This window comes from Thamnophis elegans, chromosome 1 (assembly GCF_009769535.1).
Source record: "Thamnophis elegans isolate rThaEle1 chromosome 1, rThaEle1.pri, whole genome shotgun sequence".
Taxonomy (NCBI): domain Eukaryota; kingdom Metazoa; phylum Chordata; class Lepidosauria; order Squamata; family Colubridae; genus Thamnophis; species Thamnophis elegans.
In genome coordinates, this window is record NC_045541.1 from 15,456,059 (window position 1) to 15,479,231 (window position 23,173).

Below are 23,173 nucleotides of genomic sequence, written 5' to 3' on the forward strand. Positions count from 1 at the left end.
AGAGGCTCTAGGAAAAGCTTTCTCTGAGATGGCCTTTTAGGGAATGGCTTTTACCTCATTATTCAGTCTTCCTCCTCCATATTGGCATCCAGAGCACTATAAGACTCAGCTCTTCAGGACAAATTTAGGCATATGTTTGACCTACCATCACAGCTGGCAATGTGCATAGATGGATGGTTGTAATTTATACACGGCATGTTTTTTAACCCTATGGTCTGGCATTTTGTCAGCTGTTCAGAACCAATGGGAATTTAATGGCATAGAAGGTTTAGTATTTTTTTTTAATTAACCTATTTAAATGTTTCCATGATTAAGAAGGAAAGGTAGTATTATTACAGACTGAGTATTGTCTTCCCAAATTCATACCATATAGTTCCCTGAAAAAGGAAAACAAAATCTCTTTAAATGACAGCAGGAATGATTCATTATTTGTCTGCGCAGAGGAAGAGAAACTAGAATGACCCCTAATTGGAAAAAGAAAGGAACCTATAACTTGGAGGAACTTCATGACATTCTTTCAAATTGGAAGCCAACAAAGCATGCATGCAGATCCACAGTCCTTTCCTATTCATATTTGCTTTGAAGTAAATTCCATCCAGGCCAGAAGGGCTTATGTCTAGATACAAGGGAATATATTTGTATATACCTCAGTGCACTATACTTTCTGAAAATGATTTGTTAGTGATAATACTGATTATGAATAAAGGGTGCTGCTGTGCAGATTGGTCTATACCGGTTAAGCAGTAAAACCAGATATGATTGCTTTAATAAACAGATGGTACATGTCTGGAGAGTGTTTAGGTATTTTCAAGGTCAAAGGCTGAATATTTATTCAGTAATACAAATAGGGAGAAATATGTTTGGAAGGTGCAGACTCCATAAGAGCTCTTAAATATATTAATTCATGTCAGCTGTCCCTAACCTGATGTCCTACAGATGTGGTGAGATTATAGCCCTTACAGTTCTGGGAACTGGAATCTCAAAAATGTCTAAGAGAGGATATATATGTTCTCCCATACATATGTCTGTCTGTCTGCTTGCTTACCTGTGTATGTAGGTTTGATTTGAGCCTACATACTCCCTAAAAGAAAAGGTACTGTGTGCTAAAAGAAAAGCAGGAGATAATTAGAAATATTTTACCTAATGGTTGATGCCACCTAGATTTTCTACTATGTGAAATAAAGAGATAAAATACAAAATATTGGGGTTAAATGTAGTCTTAAAAGCCCAATCTCCTTCAGATTGCCAATTATTTTGCACAGCACAGAAATTCTGCCTTTAAATGCTTATGTGGTTTCAATGGCTAAACTCTGCTCGCTGAACCAACTATTCAAAACCAGTAATTCCGCAAGGAGAGAGGATGGGAATATTTCAAAAACTAAACACATATCCTACAAGAAAATCCACCCACGACCAACATTGAGTGGAGCTTTTATTAGAATAAATAAGCTGGAAGGGACCTTGGAGGTCTTCTGGTCCAGCCCCCTGCTCAAGCAGGAGAACCTATACCAGAGGTCTTCAAACTTGGCAACTTTAAGACTTGTGGACTTCAACTCCCAGAATTCTCCAGACAGCTATGGACTTCAACTCCCAGCTATGCTGGCTAGAAAATTGTGGGAGTTGAAGTCCACAAGTCTTAAAGTTGCCAAGTTTGGGGACTCCTGACCTATACTATAGTAGTATATACATATAGTATACTATACATATATCAAAGAAAGCCCCCGGGAATTTAACAACATCCGTATTTCCAAGGCTAGAAATGGAAGATTGCAATGTGAGCTCCCTCCTGCTGGTAATCAAAATCTTCCTAACCAAAATTCACACCACCAAAAGGGAGTGACTGCACTTCCGCTCATCACCCCTCCCCCCGTTACATTTACCCATCAGCGTCTCCATGCAAAGGAAAGGGATGGCACGAAATATGTGACCGTTTTTTAAACCAGTGGCAAAGAGTTCTCTCGCAAGCTCAACTAGAATTCGATTAGTGTGTTTCCCCCCTCCACCTAATGTCTGTTTTTTCCATTCATGTCACTGCTTTGCAGTCCACCAGTCATAGATAGTCAGAGGAGGTTAGCATCTCTCTTCTAGAGGATTAACTAATACCGGTAAAAAGCTGATCTTAGGAAGATAAAATAAGCAAAATGTTTTGTATTCCATATTTGTGTATTTGCACTCCAACAGCATTTAACACTGAAACAATCTGTAGATGCCCAATGAGGGTGTAGAAGCTAACTGGTGACTCTAATCTGAATAGCCCAATGGCTATCTGGCTACTCTAAGTATTCTGTGACTTTTGCCACTGTCTTATTCCAAGATTTTGGGATAATGATGGGATTCAGGAGAGCGAGGATGTTTATTTCCTCCTCAGGAGTCTCTGTTGAGAGTCTTCAAAGAAGCAAGGACTGGACCAGCATATGATTCAGAGTTTGCCTAACGGCCTCTGTGCATTAGTAAGGTGAAGTTGGCAGTGAAAGGACAGAGTAGCTAACCATTGTCTTATTTCTTTTCAGTGGTTAGTTCTGTAGTTACATCTTTTCTCTCATTCATTGTCCCGCCCTCTCTCCAGTTGCCCAGAATAGTAATGTTTTCTGTTCAAATCTCAGGACTCTATGCTCCTGAAATCTGTCTGTTGTTCCTTTTTAAAAAATTAAAATCCTTTATTCATTCTTTGTTCAACACACACACATACATCAAATTTAAGAGCACAAACACATTGTATTTTGTCCTTTCATCATGGACTACCCAAATGGTTTAAACTTGGTAAGACAGGTTAAAAGGGGGAAAAATTGAGATAATTATTTAAAATATTATTCCTTGATGAGGTGGATTTGCTGCAGTGCCCTCAACAGACTCTTGGTGTGTGTGTTTGGGGTGGGGGTGGGGAGGCTTCTTCCCTATCCAGAACAGGTCCTGGCAACATAACCACTGGCTTAAATAGTCATCTGCGGTGAACAATCTCACTAGCCAGTCCAAAACTGAATAGATGGGTCCCAGGGAGAGGAAAGGTAGGATGGTGTTGACAGAGTATAGACACTAGCTTTCAATTGTTAAATATGCTTGGCTCTACAGACATGATCACCAATGCTTGGAAATTATTTATGTTAATTAATTATTTCATTTTGCTTCCCTTTCTCTAGGTAGAGGACTAAAGGTAAGCTTTATTATTATTTAATTCACACACACACACAAACAACACACACACACACACACACATATATGCATACACACACATACATACATACATATATACACACACATATATATACATACTGTGTGTGTATGTATATATATATATGTGTGTGTTTGTGTGTGTGTGCATGTATGTATGTATGTATATATATATATATATATATATATATATATATATATATATATATATACACACACACACACACACACACACACATACATACATGTATGTATGTATGTATGTATGTATGTATATATATATATATATATATAAATAAAGGGAGACTAGTATAGATCTATACTAGTAAGGGTATGGCTAGCTGATGAGAGCTAAATAGCTTGAAATAGATCTATACTAGTCTCCCTTTATTTATTTATCAGCACAAATATAACACAAATATGTGTGTGTGTGTGTGTGTGTGTGTGTGTGTGTGTATGTATGTATGTATGTATGTATGTATGTATGTACGTATGTATGTATGTATGTATCTATCAGTGGTGGGATTCAAATAATTTACCAACCAGTTCTCTGCCCTAATGACCAGCTGGGCAGGCGGGGCTCAGTCGTCATGTGATCATGTGGGCGTGGCCAAGTCAATGTCACTCAGGTTGATGGGCGCTTCGCCTTAGTTGTTACAATGGTAATAAGGGTTAACTGGAGAGGCAGTTTCTGTAAGCAGGGCAATAAGGATTAGGCTAGAAACAAGACCAGAATTTTTCCTTCCTGCCTTCCTTACAGGATTAGTCCTGCAAAGTGGGAAAAAACAAAAGATTTCTTCCAACAACCGGTTGTCCGAACTGCTTAGAAAGTTACCAACTGGTTCTTCCGAATAGGTGCAAACTGGCTGAATCCCACTACTGATATGTATGTATGTATGTGTATGTGTATGTATATGTGTATATGTGTGTGTGTATATGTATGTATGTATGTATGTATGTGTGTGTGTGTGTGTGTATGTATGTATATATGTGTGTGTGTATATATATATATATATATACACACACACACACACACACACATACATATATGTGTGTGTGTATGTGTGTGTTTGTGTGTATGCGTATGTGTATATTTATCTCTCTCTCTCTATCTATCGTATATATACTGTATGTATGTATGTATAGATAGATATAGATATAGATATAGATGTAGATGTAGATGTGTGTGTGTGTGTGTGTGTGTGTGTGTGTGTGTGTAGTTGGAGAGCAATGATATTTCAAGAACTTCAAGGTTCCAGAAATAGTCTTCCTCTCATAAACTGATTAACATTAGAAAGACAAGGTTGTTCGTGGTTTCTAAAGTTTCCAGACTCTCTGACTTGAAATAAATAACAGGGAATGCTTAGATATGGGAAGAAAGTAAGGAAAAAAACAATAAAATGACAGATGTGGATTTCCGTGGAGCATTATTTCAGCTTTGAGGCATATGGGGTAAAGAATGCATAAATGATTCTTTAGCATATCGTAAGCTGATCTGAATGGAAAGAAACTTGACATATATTTTTGCTACCTGGAGAATGAAAAGCCAATTCAATATATTTATTTATTGAAGAAATACCAGTAAGTAAGTAAGTAAAATATAGAAAAAAAAAGAAAAATAGTGATTATACAATGAAGGAAGGAAGGAAGGAAGGAAGGAAGGAAGGAAGGAAGGAAGGAAGGAAGGAAGGAAGGAAGGAAAAATGATTTTTAAATTGCCTAAGAAAAAGTCTAGTGCTTGAATGATATAAAAGAAAGTGCTAGCTGACTAAACATGGCAATATGACTAAAATGACAGGTTTCCAATGGTTTTTCAGCTAAGATGAAACAATATCTGAGAAAGCCTTTTCTACCCAGTCATCAATCAGTGCCTGGAAAAAGGCTATTGATGAAAATTTATTCAGGTATTTAGGCCTTTAGTCAAGGCAGTACTAACTATATCAATAAATATTCTTGTGAACAGGGGGGAAAAGACATTTTCTTAGGGTGTGTACTTTCCTCTCTAAGTGGATTGTTGGATTCTGTTTTAAGGTGGCGGAGACAGAAAACAGAACACCGGAATTTATCTCATTTCGCAAGCCAGCTCTGTCTGCCCTGAAATCTTGGATCTTAAATTAGGAAATTACATCTCACGGCTAAGTGGGCCTAGCATGTGCCTTTAATGCTGAAAAATTTTGTAGTAGTCAGGGAAGACTTTCCACAGTCATGCCAATTTATGCTTCATTGTGAGATGTGAAAAAGTGGAAATGCTATTTCTCTGTGTTTTTTTTAAATACTATTTTGCTCAGATAAATTTTGTCTTTTTTACCTTATAGGGTCAAAAAGGAGAACCTGGAGTAGTACCAGTGGTAAGTTTGTGTATATATGGGGTCTGTGTCCGTGTGTGTGTTATATTACTCTTTACTGACAAGCATTTTATAGAATGTAATCTTAAAAAACTGTTTATACATTTGGGAAGCAGTTAGGATATATTTTTTAACTGTATAATTCTGGGTTCTTTAGGGGAAAAATGTCTGTACTCTCTTTAGATATTAGAATACTAATATCTAGTAGTATATAAATATTTTTTTATCTGCCAATTTATGAGGAACAGATTGTACACATGGTTATTACCATATGCCAGATGTGTTAAACTCAAGGCCCGGGAGCTGAATCCAGCCTGCGGGGTGCTTTGACCTGGCCCGCGGGGCCTCCCTGGAAACAGTGAAGGACCAGCCTGCGGTGCGTCTGCCAGCAAAAATGGAGTTCAAGAGGGCCGCCTCCGCTCCCTCATGAGGTCAAACACAACTCTGATGCGGCCCTCCATGAAATAGAGTTTGACACCCCTGCCATATGCCATGCAAACTGTAGCACATAGCAGAATTTATCTTGTTTCCCCCGTCTGCAAGTAGTCCTTGATTTACGACCACAAATGAGCCCAAATTTTCTGTTGCTAAGCGAGACAGTTGTTAAGTGAGTTCCGCCACATCTTACAACCTTTCTTGTCAGGGTTGTTAAGTGAATCAATGTAGCTGTTAAGTTAGTAACACGGTTGTTAAATGAATCTGGTTTCCTCATTGACTTTGCTTGCTGGAAGGTCACTAAATTATATGACCCTGGGACACTGCAACCGTCAGATGTATGAGTCAATTGCCAAGTGTCCGAATTTTGATCACGTGATCACGGGAATGCTGCAACTATTGTAAGTGTGAAAAATGGTTGTCAGTCACTTTTTTCAGTTCCTTTATAAATGAACTATTGTAAATTGAGGACTACTGTATTCATGTATTTAAAACATTTATATAACCATTTATCTTATGTATTCCCAATCCACAATTAAAACATTAATAATAAAACAACATAATAAATATATTTATATTTATAAATAAATGATAAATGATAAATGATAAATGATAAATGATAAATGATAAATGATAAATGATAAATGATAAATGATAAATGATAAATGATAAATGATAAATGATAAATGATAAATGATAAATGATAAATGATAAATGATAAATGATAAATGATAAATGATAAATGATAAATATATTCCAACTCTAAACATTGGCACCAGCATGATTCTATGGGAATGTTTCTCTTAAGGGGATGGAACCATCAAAGCAAGATTTTAGTATCTGGAACCTAATTACTTGCTGGTATTTGGCACAAATAGTGTGTGGCAATTGTGGGAGCTACCCAAATCAAGAAATATCTCCAAATAAGACTGACAGAGATCAATTGCTTGATCTCTTACTCTTCCCCTTTTTCCTTCTATAGCCATACCTGTAATGCAGTGATAAGAACTCTGTACATAAGTTCACATCTGATAGCACCACAGATACGTATATTATTGGTGTTGTGAGGTTAGTTGCTCATTTTTCTCCCTTTATCTAATGAAATAATTGCCTTCTACAGAGGAAACTAGGAAACTAGGCAGACTTCCTGCTGCATGCTATCTCTTGATGGATGCCAGTTTTGTATGATTTATCCATTCCCAAATAAGTTTGAGCCTCGATATAAACACTATAATCATTTTTAATGGCATTTGCGCATAAGGCAGGCTCTTGAGACAGTGTCCAATTGAGAGACACTATGGGTTTCGAGGTTTTATTTGATGGAAATGCAATGGGACTTCTTCACAGTTTGTTTCTGGTAAGCATTTTGCCACAAAAAAAAAGAACAAAAAAACCCTCAAGATTACTGTATATTCTACAGTGGATTATGATCAGAGGTGGGTTCCTACCGGTTCGCACCAGTTCGGTAGAACCGGTTCGTCAAATCTACCGAACCGGTTAGAAGAGGTTCCACCAGTGGACTCAGAAAGCAGGCCACACCTACAGAAGAGGTTCCAAAATTTTTTGAAACCCACCATTGACACACACACATACACAGAAAGAGAAAGGAAGAAAGAAAGAAAGAAAGAAAAAGTGAGAGAGAGATGAAAGGAAAAAAAGGAAAAAGGGACAGAGAGACAAAAGGAAGGAGAGAGAGAGAAAGAAAGAAAACCCATGGCCGGCAAGCCACTCCCACCAAGTCACATGGCCGGCAAGCCACTCCCACAAAGGAGGCCACACCCACAGAGTAGGTTCGAAAATTTTTTGAAACCCACCACTGATTATGATGATGTACTCACGGGTGGGCTGCTACATGAGAACCTGTAGCTAACGTTATGGCTGGTTCGGAGAACCTCCAAATCCCACTTATGGCGGGCCCCTCCCACCCCTTCTTTCCCAGGAGTCTCCCATGGCCCGTTTTGGAGGATAAGTTCAGGGCCCATGTGGAGGCTCAGGAAGGGAGAAAAACGGGCCTCCTGGAAGTTCCAGGAGGGCCTCCGGAGCCTGGGGTGGGCAGTTTTCATCCTCTCAGAAGCTTGAAGAAACCTGAGGAAGGTGAAAATGCCCCCGCCCGGCGCAGGACGCCAACTAGGCCACATTAGGTAAATGCTATTTCTCTTTTAGTTATTGATCCAAAATAGAGTTCATACAATATTTTTTTTATTTAATTTTTATCCCACCTTCATTTAAAAAATAAATAAATAACTCAAGTTAGTGAATGTATCTAACAGTCTTTTCTCCTCTTGTTTTCCCCACAACAATAACCCTGTGAATTTGGTTGGGCTGAGAGAAAGGGATTGGTCCAAAGTCATCCAGCTGTTTTCATGCTTAAGCCAAGACTAGAACTCACGGTCTACCAGTTTCTAGACCAGTACCTTAACCACCATATTTCTCTTCTCTTCTCTTCTCTTCTCTTCTCTTCTCTTCTCTTCTCTTCTCTTCTCTTCTCTTCTCCTCTCCTCTCCTCTCCTCTCCTCTATCCTATCCTATCCTATCCTATCCTATCCTATCCTATCCTCCCCTCTCCCTCTTCCTTCCCTTCAAATCAATTACAGATTTACGTAATTATTTCTGTATTGTTTACAATATTGATACTGCATAGTTAGGAGGGTTTGCCCACATTCTTATACTCCCTTTATGGGACAGAAGAATTGGTATGAGATGTTATCAATTTCATATTCTGTAGTACCAGTTAGACAGGAAGGGGTGGGAAATAAAGAAGTAGAGATTTGAAATAAAGAAATCCACATTGGTATTTTTAAAAAAATCCTCTCCTTTGTTTAGAACCTTCACATTCTACAGAGGAGCAAACCAAACTTGTTTGTCTCTTGCTAAAAACATAGGAAGGAGCTACAATTCTTATTTGTTTCATAAATATATCCCAGATGATACATGCTCATATGTCTTTTCAGTACATTGTCTGCTTATATTTTGGCCCTTGAAATGATTTTATCTTTTCTTTAAAGCAATCTACAAAAAGATGTGCTTGAAATAATTCAAGATACTGACAATATACTAAAGGTCAGAGATAGAATTAATCCCAGGATGGATTGAGAGCAACAGGCTGATAATTTGCCAGAGCCCATGGCTTTGTGTAGAGTGAGAGGGGATTGCTAATCCATAACATTTGACCTTCCTTATTTTTTATTACAATTGCTTATTTACCTCTTCTTGCTGATGAAGCGAGTAATGATCAAAGGAAAGAAATAAATGATTTTTTTTTTTTTTTTTTACTGATCTTGGCTTTTTATTTAGTGGCAACCTCTTCCATTATGGTTCTTTCCATAAGTATTAAAGAATTATTCCCAGTTCCCAGAATACCAAGTGATTTGGCCATTGGGAGTTCTAGGATTATAGGAGTATGTGATATATAGCACATCTACAGCATTATATTGGGAAATTGGTGTAGGTGTACGACTTTAAAAAACAAAACAAAAACCCAACAAGCACACAAACAGCAGGAACACTGAAGAGGAAGACTATCTTGAAAGCAGAGGTGGTATTCAGCCAATTCGGACCGGTTCACCTGAAATCACGGGTGGCCCCCCCATTGCCCCACCTGTCCCAGCTCCATGCCATCCTATTTAGGCACATTTTTGAGGCTGGGTGCATGCGCAGAAGATGTGCGCACGAGCAAAACACATGCATGGAAAGCCAGGCGCATGTATGGAATAGCAATAGCAATAGCAGTTAGACTTATATACCGCTTCATAGGGCTTTCAGCCCTCTCTAAGCGGTTTACAGAGTCAGCATATTGCCCCCAACAACAATCCGGGTCCTCATTTTACCCACCTCGGAAGGATGGAAGGCTGAGTCAACCTTGAGCCGGTGAGATTTGAACCACCGAACTGCAGCTAGCAGTTAGCTGAAGTGGCTGCAGTACTGCACCCTAACCACTGCACCACCTTGGCTCGAAAGGGGCACATGGGGCCTCAAAGCAAGCAGACGCGTGCGCAGCGAACTGGTGGTGGCAAAATGTGAGACCCATTGCTGCTTGACAGCATTTTGAAAGCATGAAACTGACAGTGATGCATGTTTATCTTCATTGTCTGCATATGTTTGAGTAAAGAGCTTATGAAACAGAACAACAGACGCTAAATAAACAGACAAATAGACAAATAAATGAACTCTAGCAATTGTCCGTATCAGAGGTTTTACATTTCTCTTTCCCTTTTTTTTCCTTAGTAGAAATTAGCAATGAGAAAATGACGATATGCTTGCCACGATCATTACTATGTCCTATTAACACTTATGTCTTTTTTTTTTAAAAAAAAAATAGGTTACAGGCATACGAGGACGGCAGGGACAACCTGTAAGTATAATCCCTACTTTGGAGAAGTGTGAATAGTTTCTTAATATTTCTAGGAAACAGTGATCACTTTTAATGATAGCTTAACTTTTTCTTTAGTACTATGGGAAAGGAAGTATTGTGGAGAGATGGGGAATCCTGGCAGGATTATTGCCATTACTTAATGATGGATCTGTGGCTTTGGGAGAAATTGTACATTAAAATCCAGTTATAGGAAGATAGGTGTGGATTTCTTTATCAATGGCTTTGCCAAGCGGCAAATTCTAAGGTACCTTATTGCCTTGCATAGTGCGGGCTACCTTGTTGGGAGCCTTGCGATCATTTTTATGGACTGAGACTAAGATCTGAAGTTCTTTTTTTCCCCACTCCATATAACAGGGAAAGATGAGCTAATTTGTTTGCAATTATCAGTTTTCTTGTTAGTTCCTTAATACCGGTAAGTCCCAGAGGGCAGTAGTTCTCATCACACAATTTAAAAACAGTAGTTTAAAAACTACTGGTACGGTAATCATCCACTTACAAATCCAATTGGAACATGAATTTGCTCACTAAGCAATGCAGTCATTCAATGAGTTATTCACATAACCAGATTTGATGTTATGTCCATTTTTACTGCAGTTATTAAGGGAATCATCTGGTCATTAAGTGAATCCCATAGTCAGATTAAGCAGATGTGGGGCCCCCATTCACTTCGCTTGTTGGAAGCCAGCTGGGAAGGTTGCAAATCATGATCACTTGACTGCAAGAGGTTCGAGGTTCGAGGTTCATTTTATTTATATGCCGCCCTATTCCCGGTGGGACTGCGCACAAACCCAAGGAGGGGAAGGGAAACACAAAAACTACAACAAAAAGTACAAGGGAATTTAAAACAACCAACAGCCACACGATTCGAGAGGGGAAGGGAACTCATCGACCCCAGGCCTGCCGACACAGCCAGGTTTTAACGGCTTTTTGGAAGGCCTGGAGAGAGGTGAGGGTCCGAATCTCTGCGGGGAGCTCGTTCCAAAGGGCCGGAGCCGCCACAGAGAAGGCCCTCCCCCGGGTAGTAGCCAGATGACATTGGCTAGTAGACGGAACCTGGAGGAGGCCTAATCTGTGTGATCTAATGGGTCTTTGGGAGGTAATTGGCAGCAGGCGGTCTCTCAAGTACCCAGGTCCAATACCATGAAGGGCTTTATAAGTGACGACTAGCACCTTGAAGCGTATCCGGAGACCAATCGGTAACCAGTGCAGCTCGCGGAGGATAGGTGTAACGTGGGTGTATCGAGGTGCACCCACAATCGCTCGGGCGGCTGCATTCTGGACGAGCTGAAGTCTCCGAATGCTCTTCAAGGGCTGCCCCATGTAGAGCGCATTGCAAGATGTTGCAATTACTATAATTCAAGCCGGTTGCCAGCTTCCCTATTTGCGATCATGTGACAACAAGGGTGGCGCAACAGTCATAACTTTGGGCATGAGTTGTGAGTCACTTTTCCCCAAGACTATTGTACTTTATCAAGTATGCAACAAAATGTATGCATTTATTGTTTAATTTCAAATGTGTGGTATTATTGTCACCATTTTATTAAATGTCCATAACTATTCTAATAATTGATTTAGGGACCACCAGGTTCACAAGGACCAAGAGGAGCTCGAGGGCCCAAAGGAAGACCGGTGAGTTGGAAAGCATTCTTCCGAGAACAATTTAATAGCACTTAGCAATAGCATGTATACTTATATACTGCTTCACAGTGCTTTACAGTCCTCTCGAAGTAGTTTACAGAGTCACTGTATCACAACCTCAGAAGGATGGAAGGCTGAATCAACCTTGAGGTGGTGAGAATTGAATTGTTGAATTGCAGTCAGCCAGCAGTCAGCAGAAGTAACCTGCAGTACTGCATTCTAGCCACTGCACCATCTATTGATAGGAATAGATTGCTATTCCTTCCCCAGATGCCCGAGAGGAAATGTTTTTGGGTCAGAGCCACCTTGGTTTGGCTTCTGTTTGAGAGACAAGATCAGAGGTAGGTTCCTCTTGGTACTTATTCAGCTGAATAAGTAGTAACTCGGCCGGACACATGACTGTAGTGGTTCTATCCTTGGTTGTGCCATCTTGATTTTCTGTTCTGCACATGCACAGAACAATCTTCATTGAAAAAATGTAATCCCCCCCTTTTAATGTTGTTCACATGCGCAGACCGTTTTAAGTGCAAATGCGCATGCAAACATTTTCCGGCGCCGAACCGGTAGTAATGCAGCCAGGAACCCACCCCTGACAAGATGATTAAAGTTTGGTTGCATTCTATAATGTTTGGTTCATAAATATGAATGTGTGTTAGATTCAGGAAAACATCATAAATACTCATAGCAATAGCACTTATATACCGCCCCATAGTGCTTTACAGTCCTCTCTAAGTGGTTTGCAATGTCAGCATATTATCCCCAACAATCTGGGTCCTTATCTTACTGATCTGGGAAGGATGGAAGGCCTATTCAGCCTTGAGCTGGTCAGGATCAAACTCCTGGCTGTGGGCAGAATTATAGTAAATGCACTGTAATAAGTGTAAATGCACTGCTCTTAGCAGACAACAAGAGATGGATGTGGGAGTCCTTCAGCCTCTAGCTCCCTCCAAATCTCTCACTTGCATTCTGTGATTCATTTTTATCTCCCAGACTTTGCATTCTTTCACATACAATGAGTCATATATTAAACAGTTCTGAACTTCTGACATTCCGTGAATGATTTTTAAAAAAATCAACCTCTGATAATTAGCCCTCAGAAAAGGACATTTACTATTTATCCTTGCTATTTCTTTTTTCAAAAGATGAAGTATCGTTCACCCCTTGCCTGGTTAGAACATATCATACCATATATAGCAATTTAGTCTGCTCTGGATTTCTTTTTAAAAGGATAGCAAATATAAAATTTCCAATCACCAATTCAAACTTAAGTATATAAATGTTTCAGTCACCAATTCCACAATAAAAGGAGAACAATAGTGATTAAGCGTAACGATAAATTTAGAGGTATAAACCAGAGCAATTCAATGCTAGGAACCAACAAATTAGTATAAAAACAGATACAAACCAGTGGTGGGATTCAGCCAGTCCGCACCTATTCGGGAGAACCGGTTGTTAACTTTTTTAAGCAGTCCAGAGAACCGGTTGTTGGAAAAAAAAATCTCCTTTTGTTTTTTTCCACTTTACAGGGCTAATCCTGTAAGGAAGGCAGGAAGGAAACATTCTGGAGTTGTTTCTAGCCTAATCTTTATTGCCCTGCTTCCAGAAACTGCCTCTCCCGTTAATCCTTATTACATTGTAACTGCTAAGGTGAAGTGCCCATTGACGCGAGTGATGTTGAGTTGGCCACGCCCACATGATCACATGACCATTGAGCCACGCCCACCCAGCCGTTCATTAGGGCAGAGAACCGGTTGTTAAATTATTTGAATCCCACCACTGATACAAACATACTTTGACTGAGCATGAAAAGGCCTACAATAGTGAAATATTTCTTTGAAAGCTCTGAAGTTATGGCCATCAAAGAGAAAAAGAAAACCCCTCTTGTATCTTTCCGATTAATGGCATCGAGATAAGAGCCACAAGTGAAATGAGATGAGGCATTCCTTTCAGTTTTTAGCCTCCAAACTACTTAGAATTTTAAGAGTCATACCAATATCATGAAAACAGACAGACGAAGATAAATGCATTTTATTACTTTATACAGTCATGTTCTAATAAGACAAATAGGTGTAAAACTACTACCTGAGTGTCCCAAAGGTGCTTTTCCAAGAGGCAATTGGACTTTCTGGTTTTTCTTTGAAGATGTTTCACTTCTCATCCAAGAAGTTTCTTCAGATGAAGATGAGAAGCTTCTTGGATGAGAAGTGAAATGTCTTCAAAGAAAAACCAGAAAGTCTAGTTGCCTCTTGAAAAAGCACCTTTCGGACAACCATGACCTGGATGACAGAGAATCTCCATAGATTATTATTTGAGTAGTAGGAAGCAGAATCTCCCTTCAGCAAAGATATGGCCATTCACATGCATATTGTTCTATAGAAGTCTTGTCATGTACAGTTGCCCATGTGAAGCCTTCCACACACAGTCTTGCAGTGTATGGTCACATATACAATGAGGGCACTATATATTCTCCATGTAGTTAAGTTGCCCTGTAAATAAAAAAGACCACATCTTTACTGATATCACAGCACGGCTGTGGGGAAAGATCTGGTTATCGATGCTTCAGAGGTGGGTTCCTACCGGTTCGGACTGGTTTGGCCAAGTAGGTAGTAACTTGGTCTGCTATGCCCCTGAACCGGTTCTCTTGGCGGTGCTATAGACACTGCCATTTTGTTTTTTGCATTTTTTTAGTACTGTGCATGCGCGCGCACACACAGAGCGCCCCTGAGCGAACTGGCAATAGCAGCAGGCGAAACCTGCAATACTTGCATGTTAAACTCAAAATCGATAGAACAGGAGGGCTATAACAGGGCTCCATCTGGTTAAATAGATTAATGCGACAGTGTCTTCAGTGCTACCTCCAAGGACAATCCCAGATGGGATTCAACCCTTGTGTTGAAATATGAAACATGGAATTTGAGAGAAGTCTTCAGTGAACCTATGATTAGGAGGGAATTTATAATGCTTGCAAAGAGGGAGAAGATGAGGAAAAGACTTTAACTCGGAAAGAAGAAAACGTTTTAACCAATGTAGCTTTTCAGGCAAGTCATACCTCTTGAAATTCCCATTTCTGTAGAAGCCCTATCCTACCTGATATCACATCTTTTTCATTAGGATGAAAGGAGGAGGTTGCTTGAGAACTTGGGATAGGAGCTACTGAGGTTTACTGAAGCTTCCTTCTAAAAAGATGCAGCAAATATGACTATGCAACACTTGTATCACTGCCAGTCATTTATAGCGATGTACTGCTGTCAAATATAGCAGGCTGATTGATTTGATAACTCGACTTACATTTACTAGATTTTTAGCAGGAGTAGGCAATTTAATCTAATCAATTTTGGCCAATGATTCATAATATCTGAAAGGTACCACGTTGCTAACTTTTGAACTCTGTTATAGAGCTGCATTAAGAGCTGATATATTTAGGGAAATATATCCATTTTGGTTGCATAATAATATAATAATAATTCTCACTATTTCTAAGAGATCAATGAGAATTAAACGTGTGTGTATTGAATTAATTTATATGAATGAATAATCCAGTGATTTGACAATGTTACCATTGCTGAAATATTTCTCAAATACATTTAAGTACTGAGTAAGAGGTAGTACAAGAGTATGTGTGTTGAAGCGCCATCTAGTGGCTTTCTTTGGCAAATACTTGTTGATAAATTGCCTTGAATTGTGGAAATAATTTACATAAGAGACCAGTATGGCTTACCTTTAGTTAACTGATTTTCCAACTCTTCATAAGTTTCTCAAACAATTGAGCCATGAGCCATCTTTTTTTTGAAAAAAAATATGTCTGTTTTCACTTCAGTTGTATTGATGATCTTAGAATTTTGATTAAGTATTTTTGTGGGTAGCTATTTCTATTTTTACTCATTTACTGTGGTGTACAATTTTACGTACTCAGCATAATGTCCACCCTTAAGCTGCAATGTAACACCAATATTTAAAGAAGTAACATATAGGCCTTTAACCTGAAACCATAGATGTATCTAAGATGTAAATGTATAGAATGGAGTGGTCCCATCTCCAATTTCCCATCTCCAATATTTCAGAAGATTTGACATCTTGATACGAGAAGATGAAAATTCTTACATATTTTAAATTAATAATCATAAGACTGAAGGTTTAAAAACTCTTGACATGTTAACTTAAAAAAGCAGGTTTTAGAGACACTATACACACCAGTTAAGCAGGTTACAAAGGAATGATCTTTATAATTACATGCAGATTTTTTTTAAAAAAAATCAGAAATGAGTGAAAGTCTGATCTCCTAAAACCAGATTTTACTTGGGTAGAATAATCCAAAACTTCCACTCAACCCTAACGGAATAAAAATATGGGATAGACTTGGCTGGGGGAAGGGGGGCACGATGCATGCTTCATTAGACCTACTCAAAGTTCCAAGGTGGTGGGTCCAACATGGAAAATTTCAGGAATGGGTATTATGACTTTTAAACTTCTGAATTTTAAAACTCCCAGTTTCCCTAAGAGAAACTCAGATGTTTTACCTCACACTAGCTTAGTTAAAAGCCCAGTAAAGCTGCTGTAAAGCTAGCTTGAAGCCAAGTTTTTTTTATGATAACTCACTTTTCCTGATTTCCCACCGAAATCCCTTAATCTGCAACTTTTACGAAATAATTTGATAAAAGGCAGGTTAATCATTTCCCTCCTCACATTATTTGCGTGAGTATTAAAACAAGTAGCACTTAGATAATTTAATTTAATTTAATATAATTAACCACATTTATATGCCGCCCAATCCCGAACGACTCCGGGCGGCTTACAAAAATAAAGAGAAAAAAAAAAGACACATAAACGAACACCTAACAAAAGAAAACGGTTTAAAATAGCAAGACCTCATAAATTCATTCTAATTGGGGCTGGACCTCAACAGTGAGGTCAACAGCCCCAGGCCTGCTGGAACAGCCAAGTTTTTACAGCTTTCCTGAAGGTCATGAGAGTGGGTATGGTCCGGATCTCTGGGGGTAGCTGATTCCAAAGAGTCGGAGCAGCCACAGAGAAGGCTGTCCTCCGGGGCCCCGCCAGCCGACACTGTCTGGCTGACGGCATCTGAAGGAGGCCCAACCTGTGGGATCTTACTGGCCGCTGGGAAGTATGTGGCAGTAGGCGGTCTCGAAGGTACTCTTTCCTTGACCTGCTTTATTCAGCTATCAACTTTATTCATTCATTTTCAAAGCGGTAGAGCAGTGCATAAATAGAAGGGGCTGCAGAATATATTAGGTTACCAAGATACTTCAGGTTTTATTCCAGATTTATGAAATATTTGCATTAATTATTTTGCGATTTTTCCAGCTGTCTTCTAAACAGCCTGTTCTACTTTTAATATACATTCTTGCTCCCTACTCTCTGCCAATATAAATCTGGAATGGTATCCATAGACTTTGAGATATTTCTCTGAATTTATGCCTGCATAAATGGAAATAAAAGCTGCTTTTGTGCATGCCTGTTTGGATTTAAACCTTGTGGAGATGCAAAATATGCAGTTTTGCCTTTGTTAAGTAAATATCTGAAATCCACAAAATTAATTTCCTGGTATAAATATTAATTTACTGCAGTTTTAACATATGATATAATCCGTTCCAAGATTTTTTTTTCTCCGTGAAAGGTCAAGGATTTGCATTGGACAAAACACAGCTGATAAAAAAATGTCACTCCCCAGATTTATTATTCTTCTGGGAGAAAAATGTGAGAGTTAAATTAACGAAATCATTCATTCAGGGTTTTGTTATTTTAAAATGTATTACTTTGCAGTAAGTACGGTGCCGATTCCATTCCATTTTTCTTCATGAGATCTGTTAGTTCACGGGTGTCAAACCTGCGGCATCATGTTGCCGCCATGTGATATATTGCAACGTTTCCCCCCTTCATGGAGCTGGGGTGGGCGTGGCCTGCATGTGATGCATTTCGCTCCTGGGCTACCAGTTTGACAGCCCTAGATTAATTTGTCATGTGAGATTTCATTCAGGTCCTATGTAAAGACTATTGGTAATTTAATGTAGTTCAAAGTCCATTGGAACACTGTAATTGTGGAAGTAAGTTTGTGGATGCATCAGTTGTTGGGCCTAATAATTGAAATGATTTATACACTGTCTACTCGAGGGGATATGTGTGCTTTCTTTAAATGCACTTTATATCCAATCTCCTTTTAGGGTGCCCGTGGCCCTGCAGGAATAGATGGGGAACCTGGTGTACCTGGACAACCTGGTGACCCTGGACCTCCTGGACAACCATCCACAGGACCAGACGGCATAGGCAGAGTGAGTGACAGTAGTAATTAACCCCATTTCTTACATGTCCGTGTTGTGGGAAGAATAAACTGAACAATAATGGAGTACCAGGGGTGGGTTTCAAAAATTGTTCGAACCTACTCTGTGGGTGTGGCCTCCTTTGTGGGAGTGGCTTGCTACCCATGTGACCGGATGGGAGTGGCTTGCCACCCATGTGACCGGATGGGAGTGGCTTGCCACCCATGTGACCGGATGGGAGTGGCTTGCCACCCATGTGACCGGATGGGAGTGGCTTGCCACCCATGTGACCGGATGGGAGTGGCTTGCTGCCCATGTGACCGGATTGGAGTGGCTTGCCGCCCATGTGACCGGATGGGAGTGGCTTGCTGCCCATGTGACTGGATGGGAGTGGCTTGCCACCCACATGACCGGATGGGAGTGGCTTGCTACCCATGTGACCGGATGGGAGTGGCTTGCCGCCCATGTGACCGGATGGGAGTGGCTTGCTGCCCATGTGACCGGATGGGAATTAGAAAGCAAACTGGTTTGCAAGCGTATCAAGTTAAAATGTAATTGGTTAGTTTGTCACAATGTACAAAAGGCTTCGCATCTGAAAAGTTCCTGTTCAGAATGGATGGTTTGAACTTACTGGTAGTGGTTGCAGATAATCCTCGACTAATGACCATCACTGAGTCCACAAATACGCTCGTCAGTCATGACAATCATTATGGAGGTTACCAGGAGACTGTGGCTGATTTTGCAATCCTTTTTTTTTGCAGTGATTGTTAAGCACGGCGGTTGTAAAGTGAAGGCTGCAATTGTTAAGCAAACGTTGTAGTCACTAAGCAAACACCGCAGTTGTTAAAAAAATACTGTGGTCATTAAGCAAACCCATTGTTCGCTATGCAATTTTTTTTTTTTTTTTTTGCCAGAAACTGGAAGTAAATACAGATTTCTGGCAAAAGTAACATAAATGGCAGTCACATGATTGGGATGCTGCAAAGGACCATCAATGTTGGCCAGTGGCTGAGTGCCCAAAATACAGACATGTGACAACACTAGGGTGGGTGATGTAACTTTGAATCCAAGTCATAAGTCCCTTTTTTAGGGGTCTGTCACAACTTTTAAACAGTTGGTAAGCAGCCGGTCATAAGTTGAGAACTGCTTGAATTTGAAACTCTTCCAGAGTTCTGAAAATAAACTTTTCTTGAACTCAAAACCACTGTGGACAGGCCATGTCAACCTGAAAATGTTTTCAATTTGGAGCATTTTCACATACTCTCCTAATGGGAGGCTGTGTGTATCACACCATCCTTACCCTTTGCTGAACTGCAAGACTTTAGGGATAACATTTCATGAACTGCACTCCAAATTTTGTGACATATTTAATAAAATTAGACCTGGTATAATTAATAAGCCGCCAGGAGTCCTACGGGATTGAGCGGCATACAAATGTTATTAAACTTCAAACTTCAATAAAATCATGTTATGTAAGTATCATTTTCCACCTTCTGTCACAAAAAAAATCACAGTGTGAACTCAACTTTTGGATTTGTTGAAGGGTATATTGAAATCTTTTGGAAGTCACACACACTATGCACTGCTGTAGACATGTGATAAAATAGTGATGATTTCCTATGGACTGCCATCAGATTACTATTAATTATACTGCACCTTTATGATTCTTGAGAGGGTTATCTCTTTCTCACAATCCATGCACATCAATAGAAATTTATATTTTCTCTTTCCTCTGTGTGAGATTTCAGAGGAGAGTGGCGGTTCCCAAAATTTACAACTGTCACTAGGGATTTTTATAACTATTACTACCTCTGTAGTATTGCCACTGCCACTGATTACAATCTTTCTGTATAGTTTTGGGCAATTTGAACCTCAACAAGCCCATGGATCTTAGATGCAAAAAAGGATAGCAGAAATATTCCTGCCCTCTCAAATGCTTTGGAAGAAAATAATCTTTGGGGCTGCAGGGTTGTTTCAGGTGTGGGCTGCTGGGAGTTCGCAGGGATTCGAGAGAACCTCTAGCCAAGATTTGGGAGAACCCCCAAATCCCATTCTTGGCTGGCTCCTCCCCTCCAAGGAGTCCCCATGTGGTCCATTTTGGATGCAGATAAGTGCAGGGCGAGCGCGGAGGCTCGGGGAGGGCAAAAAATGGCCCTACTCAAAATTCAGGAAGGCTGAAAATGGGCCTATTTCCGGCTTTCAGAGGGCCTCTGGAACCTGGGGAAGATGTTTTTGTACTCTCGGAGGCCCGAGGAAAGTCTCCAGAGCCCGGGTAGGGCAAAAATGCCCCCCCCCCCCTGTGGTGCAGAAGGTCAATTAGGCCACACCCACCATGGCCACACCCACCCACAACCGGGCAGAGAACCCCTTGCTAAAATTTTTGAAGCCCACCCCTGGGTTGTTTCCCTGTGACTGTAAAATTTATAACTGTTATTCATAATGCTTAGGAGGACTTATGTCTTTCAGTGATACCCAATTTACTTGTGACATTTTCAGAGAATTAGATCAACAAAAAAGAAGCATAAAATATTAGGAGTCATGCAAGACAAAGACTATTTTGTTTGCTTGATCAGTTTCAAATATGTGCTTAAATTGATATTTAATTTGGGCTTTTGTGGTTTGCAGAAAATTTGGTTATTATGGATTTAATTATAAAACATTCCTTATTTTTTATCACTATTTGAAAGAGAACACAATAATCCTTATGGGGCAGGTAATTTGTTTCAGACCTGGGATAATTTAATTTTGCTAATTTCTCAAACTACTGACCCTCAAACCTGTATGAAAAGATAATGTGTTTTGTTTGATTAAATATGGCACATCTTTGGAAATAAAAAGTAGTCTGTGCTATGGAAAATTCAGAGCTGAATTCAAATGATTACTGAATTTTGGAAATTAACCTTAAGGAAAAACATAAAGCAAATATATATTCAACTATAACAAAACTTGTGTTTCTCTACAAGGACTATTAAAATGTGTTGATAAAAACAATTTAATAACTAGATGGACATGCCATAGCCAAGAATCTGAACCACAGAGAACCACAGAGAAATGTAACAAACTTTTTTTTGGTACATTTTAGGTTTAAACTGTCCTTAAATATCAAAAACACAATACAATGAAACATTTTGGCTAATGTGCCCTGGCTTCTTCATAATTGTTACTGTGTCCTGAAGCTAAAATATCCCTAGAGAAGTATGGCCCTTGGCTGACAAATATTTATCAACTTGTGATATAAATACTCAAACATTACAGTAAATATAGTTTACACAGTTGAACTTGACTGAAATATTGAGGAGAGAAAAGTGGTAGATATGAACAAGGATTTCCCTATCCAGTCATAACATTGAGGCACTTCTGTTTTTTCTTCCATAATGTAAAGCTATTTTTTTTTAAAGAATAAAATTTTTAACAACATGTATTGTTTATTCATTTTGTAATATGCCTCAAAGAAGGTGAAGTGTAAATTTTCTCATGTTTTTAAAGACAAGGCCCACAAATGAACGTCAATACACAATTCAATCACTTTTGAATTCATCATTGCAATTCTCTGATGAGGGGAGCAAAAATGCCTTTCATACATTTCTTGAATAATGGAACTTCTTCTGTTTACAGCCATTTACCTCTCAGATGGCAGGACAAGATGATGCCTTTGCACACATGATGATGCCTGGTCCAGTGGTAAGGATATGAATTGATTAATGAAATGTATTATGAAATAAATACTGAAAAAATGAAGGTGGAACTGGATGGATCTTATAGCACAGTAAATTCTGTTCACAGCTTTATACATTGTGGTGGAGTACTTGTCAAACAATAGGGGAGATGTATAAAATGCCTGGGGTGATCTGGGAACTCTATGAACAGTGGTGTGATATACATAATATGTACATAGTAGATAAAGCAAGTTTGAAGTATATTCTCAGTTATTCTATTTTTGCACCCCAAATGGCCACAATTCTTCTTGTAGGAGGCTTTTAAATAGACATATATTGGAAAAATCTGCTCTGTGAAGCATGAGAAGATAAACTTTTCTCAAGGTAATGTTGACTTTAATTGGCATTGTTTCCCACAAAAATGGAGTTGCATATATATAGACAAGACTAGACCACAGATCAAAAAGTAAATTCTGAAGAGATATGTTGTCTAGCTCTATGTAATGCCACCCCATTATTCTATGGTCCTCGGGATATTTTTAAGTATCTATTGAGAAGGAATTAATATTTCCTCAAATATTAATCAAATAAACTGATATCAGAGCTATAGTAGTGTTCTAATATTTGGGGGGCTGCCACAAAGAAGAGGGGGTCTATCTATTTTCCAAAGCACCAGAAGACAATACAAGAAACAATGGATGGAAACTAATCAAAGAAAGAAGCAACCTAGAACTAAGAAAAATTTCCTAATGGTGAGAACAATTAACCAGTGGAATGCCTTGTCTTCCAAAGTTGTGATGCTCCATCACTGGAGGCTTTTAAGAAGCAATTGGATAGCCAGTTTGGATTGGAACACTATAGGGTCTTCTTCTTGAGCAGGGGATTGGACTAGAAGACCTCCAAGATCCCTTCCAACTCTAATATTCTGTTATCCTGTTAAATGCTTTTCTAAACTTTTCATTCTGTAAAGCAATTTGTCAATTATTCTGTGCTCTATGTGTGGTAAATGGATTATGTTTGCTCTCCCCATTGCAGCAGCTTTCATAGATTTAGATATTGGGATTGAAATTTAAAGTCAGAATTTATAGGCCAAAAGATTAAGGACAAAATACTAAATATCTAGTGAATTCTAGAAAAATGAAAGATGGACAATGTTTTTTAATTTAAGGGGTTGCACATTTTTTATAAAATGAATTTTTGCCCCTGAAGAAGCAACCTTGAGAACAATTTAAAGGAAAATTTGGAAATCTTTATGCCAATTTTTTAAGGTAAAATCACATTACC

At 39.1% G+C, this 23,173-nt stretch overlaps 1 protein-coding gene across 3 annotated transcripts in view; it reads left to right on the forward strand.

The window, feature by feature from the left end:
• Nucleotides 1–23,173, forward strand: part of COL5A2 (collagen type V alpha 2 chain) — a 185,459-nt gene that overhangs the window by 92,802 nt on the left and 69,484 nt on the right. For all 3 annotated transcript variants that reach the window (XM_032220718.1, XM_032220699.1, XM_032220707.1), the window contains exons 3-8: nucleotides 3,138–3,151; nucleotides 5,484–5,516; nucleotides 10,267–10,299; nucleotides 11,896–11,949; nucleotides 18,138–18,245; nucleotides 21,849–21,914. In XM_032220718.1, the coding sequence (XP_032076609.1) occupies nucleotides 3,138–3,151; nucleotides 5,484–5,516; nucleotides 10,267–10,299; nucleotides 11,896–11,949; nucleotides 18,138–18,245; nucleotides 21,849–21,914 (308 nt within the window). The remainder of the gene's footprint in view (nucleotides 1–3,137; nucleotides 3,152–5,483; nucleotides 5,517–10,266; nucleotides 10,300–11,895; nucleotides 11,950–18,137; nucleotides 18,246–21,848; nucleotides 21,915–23,173) is intronic.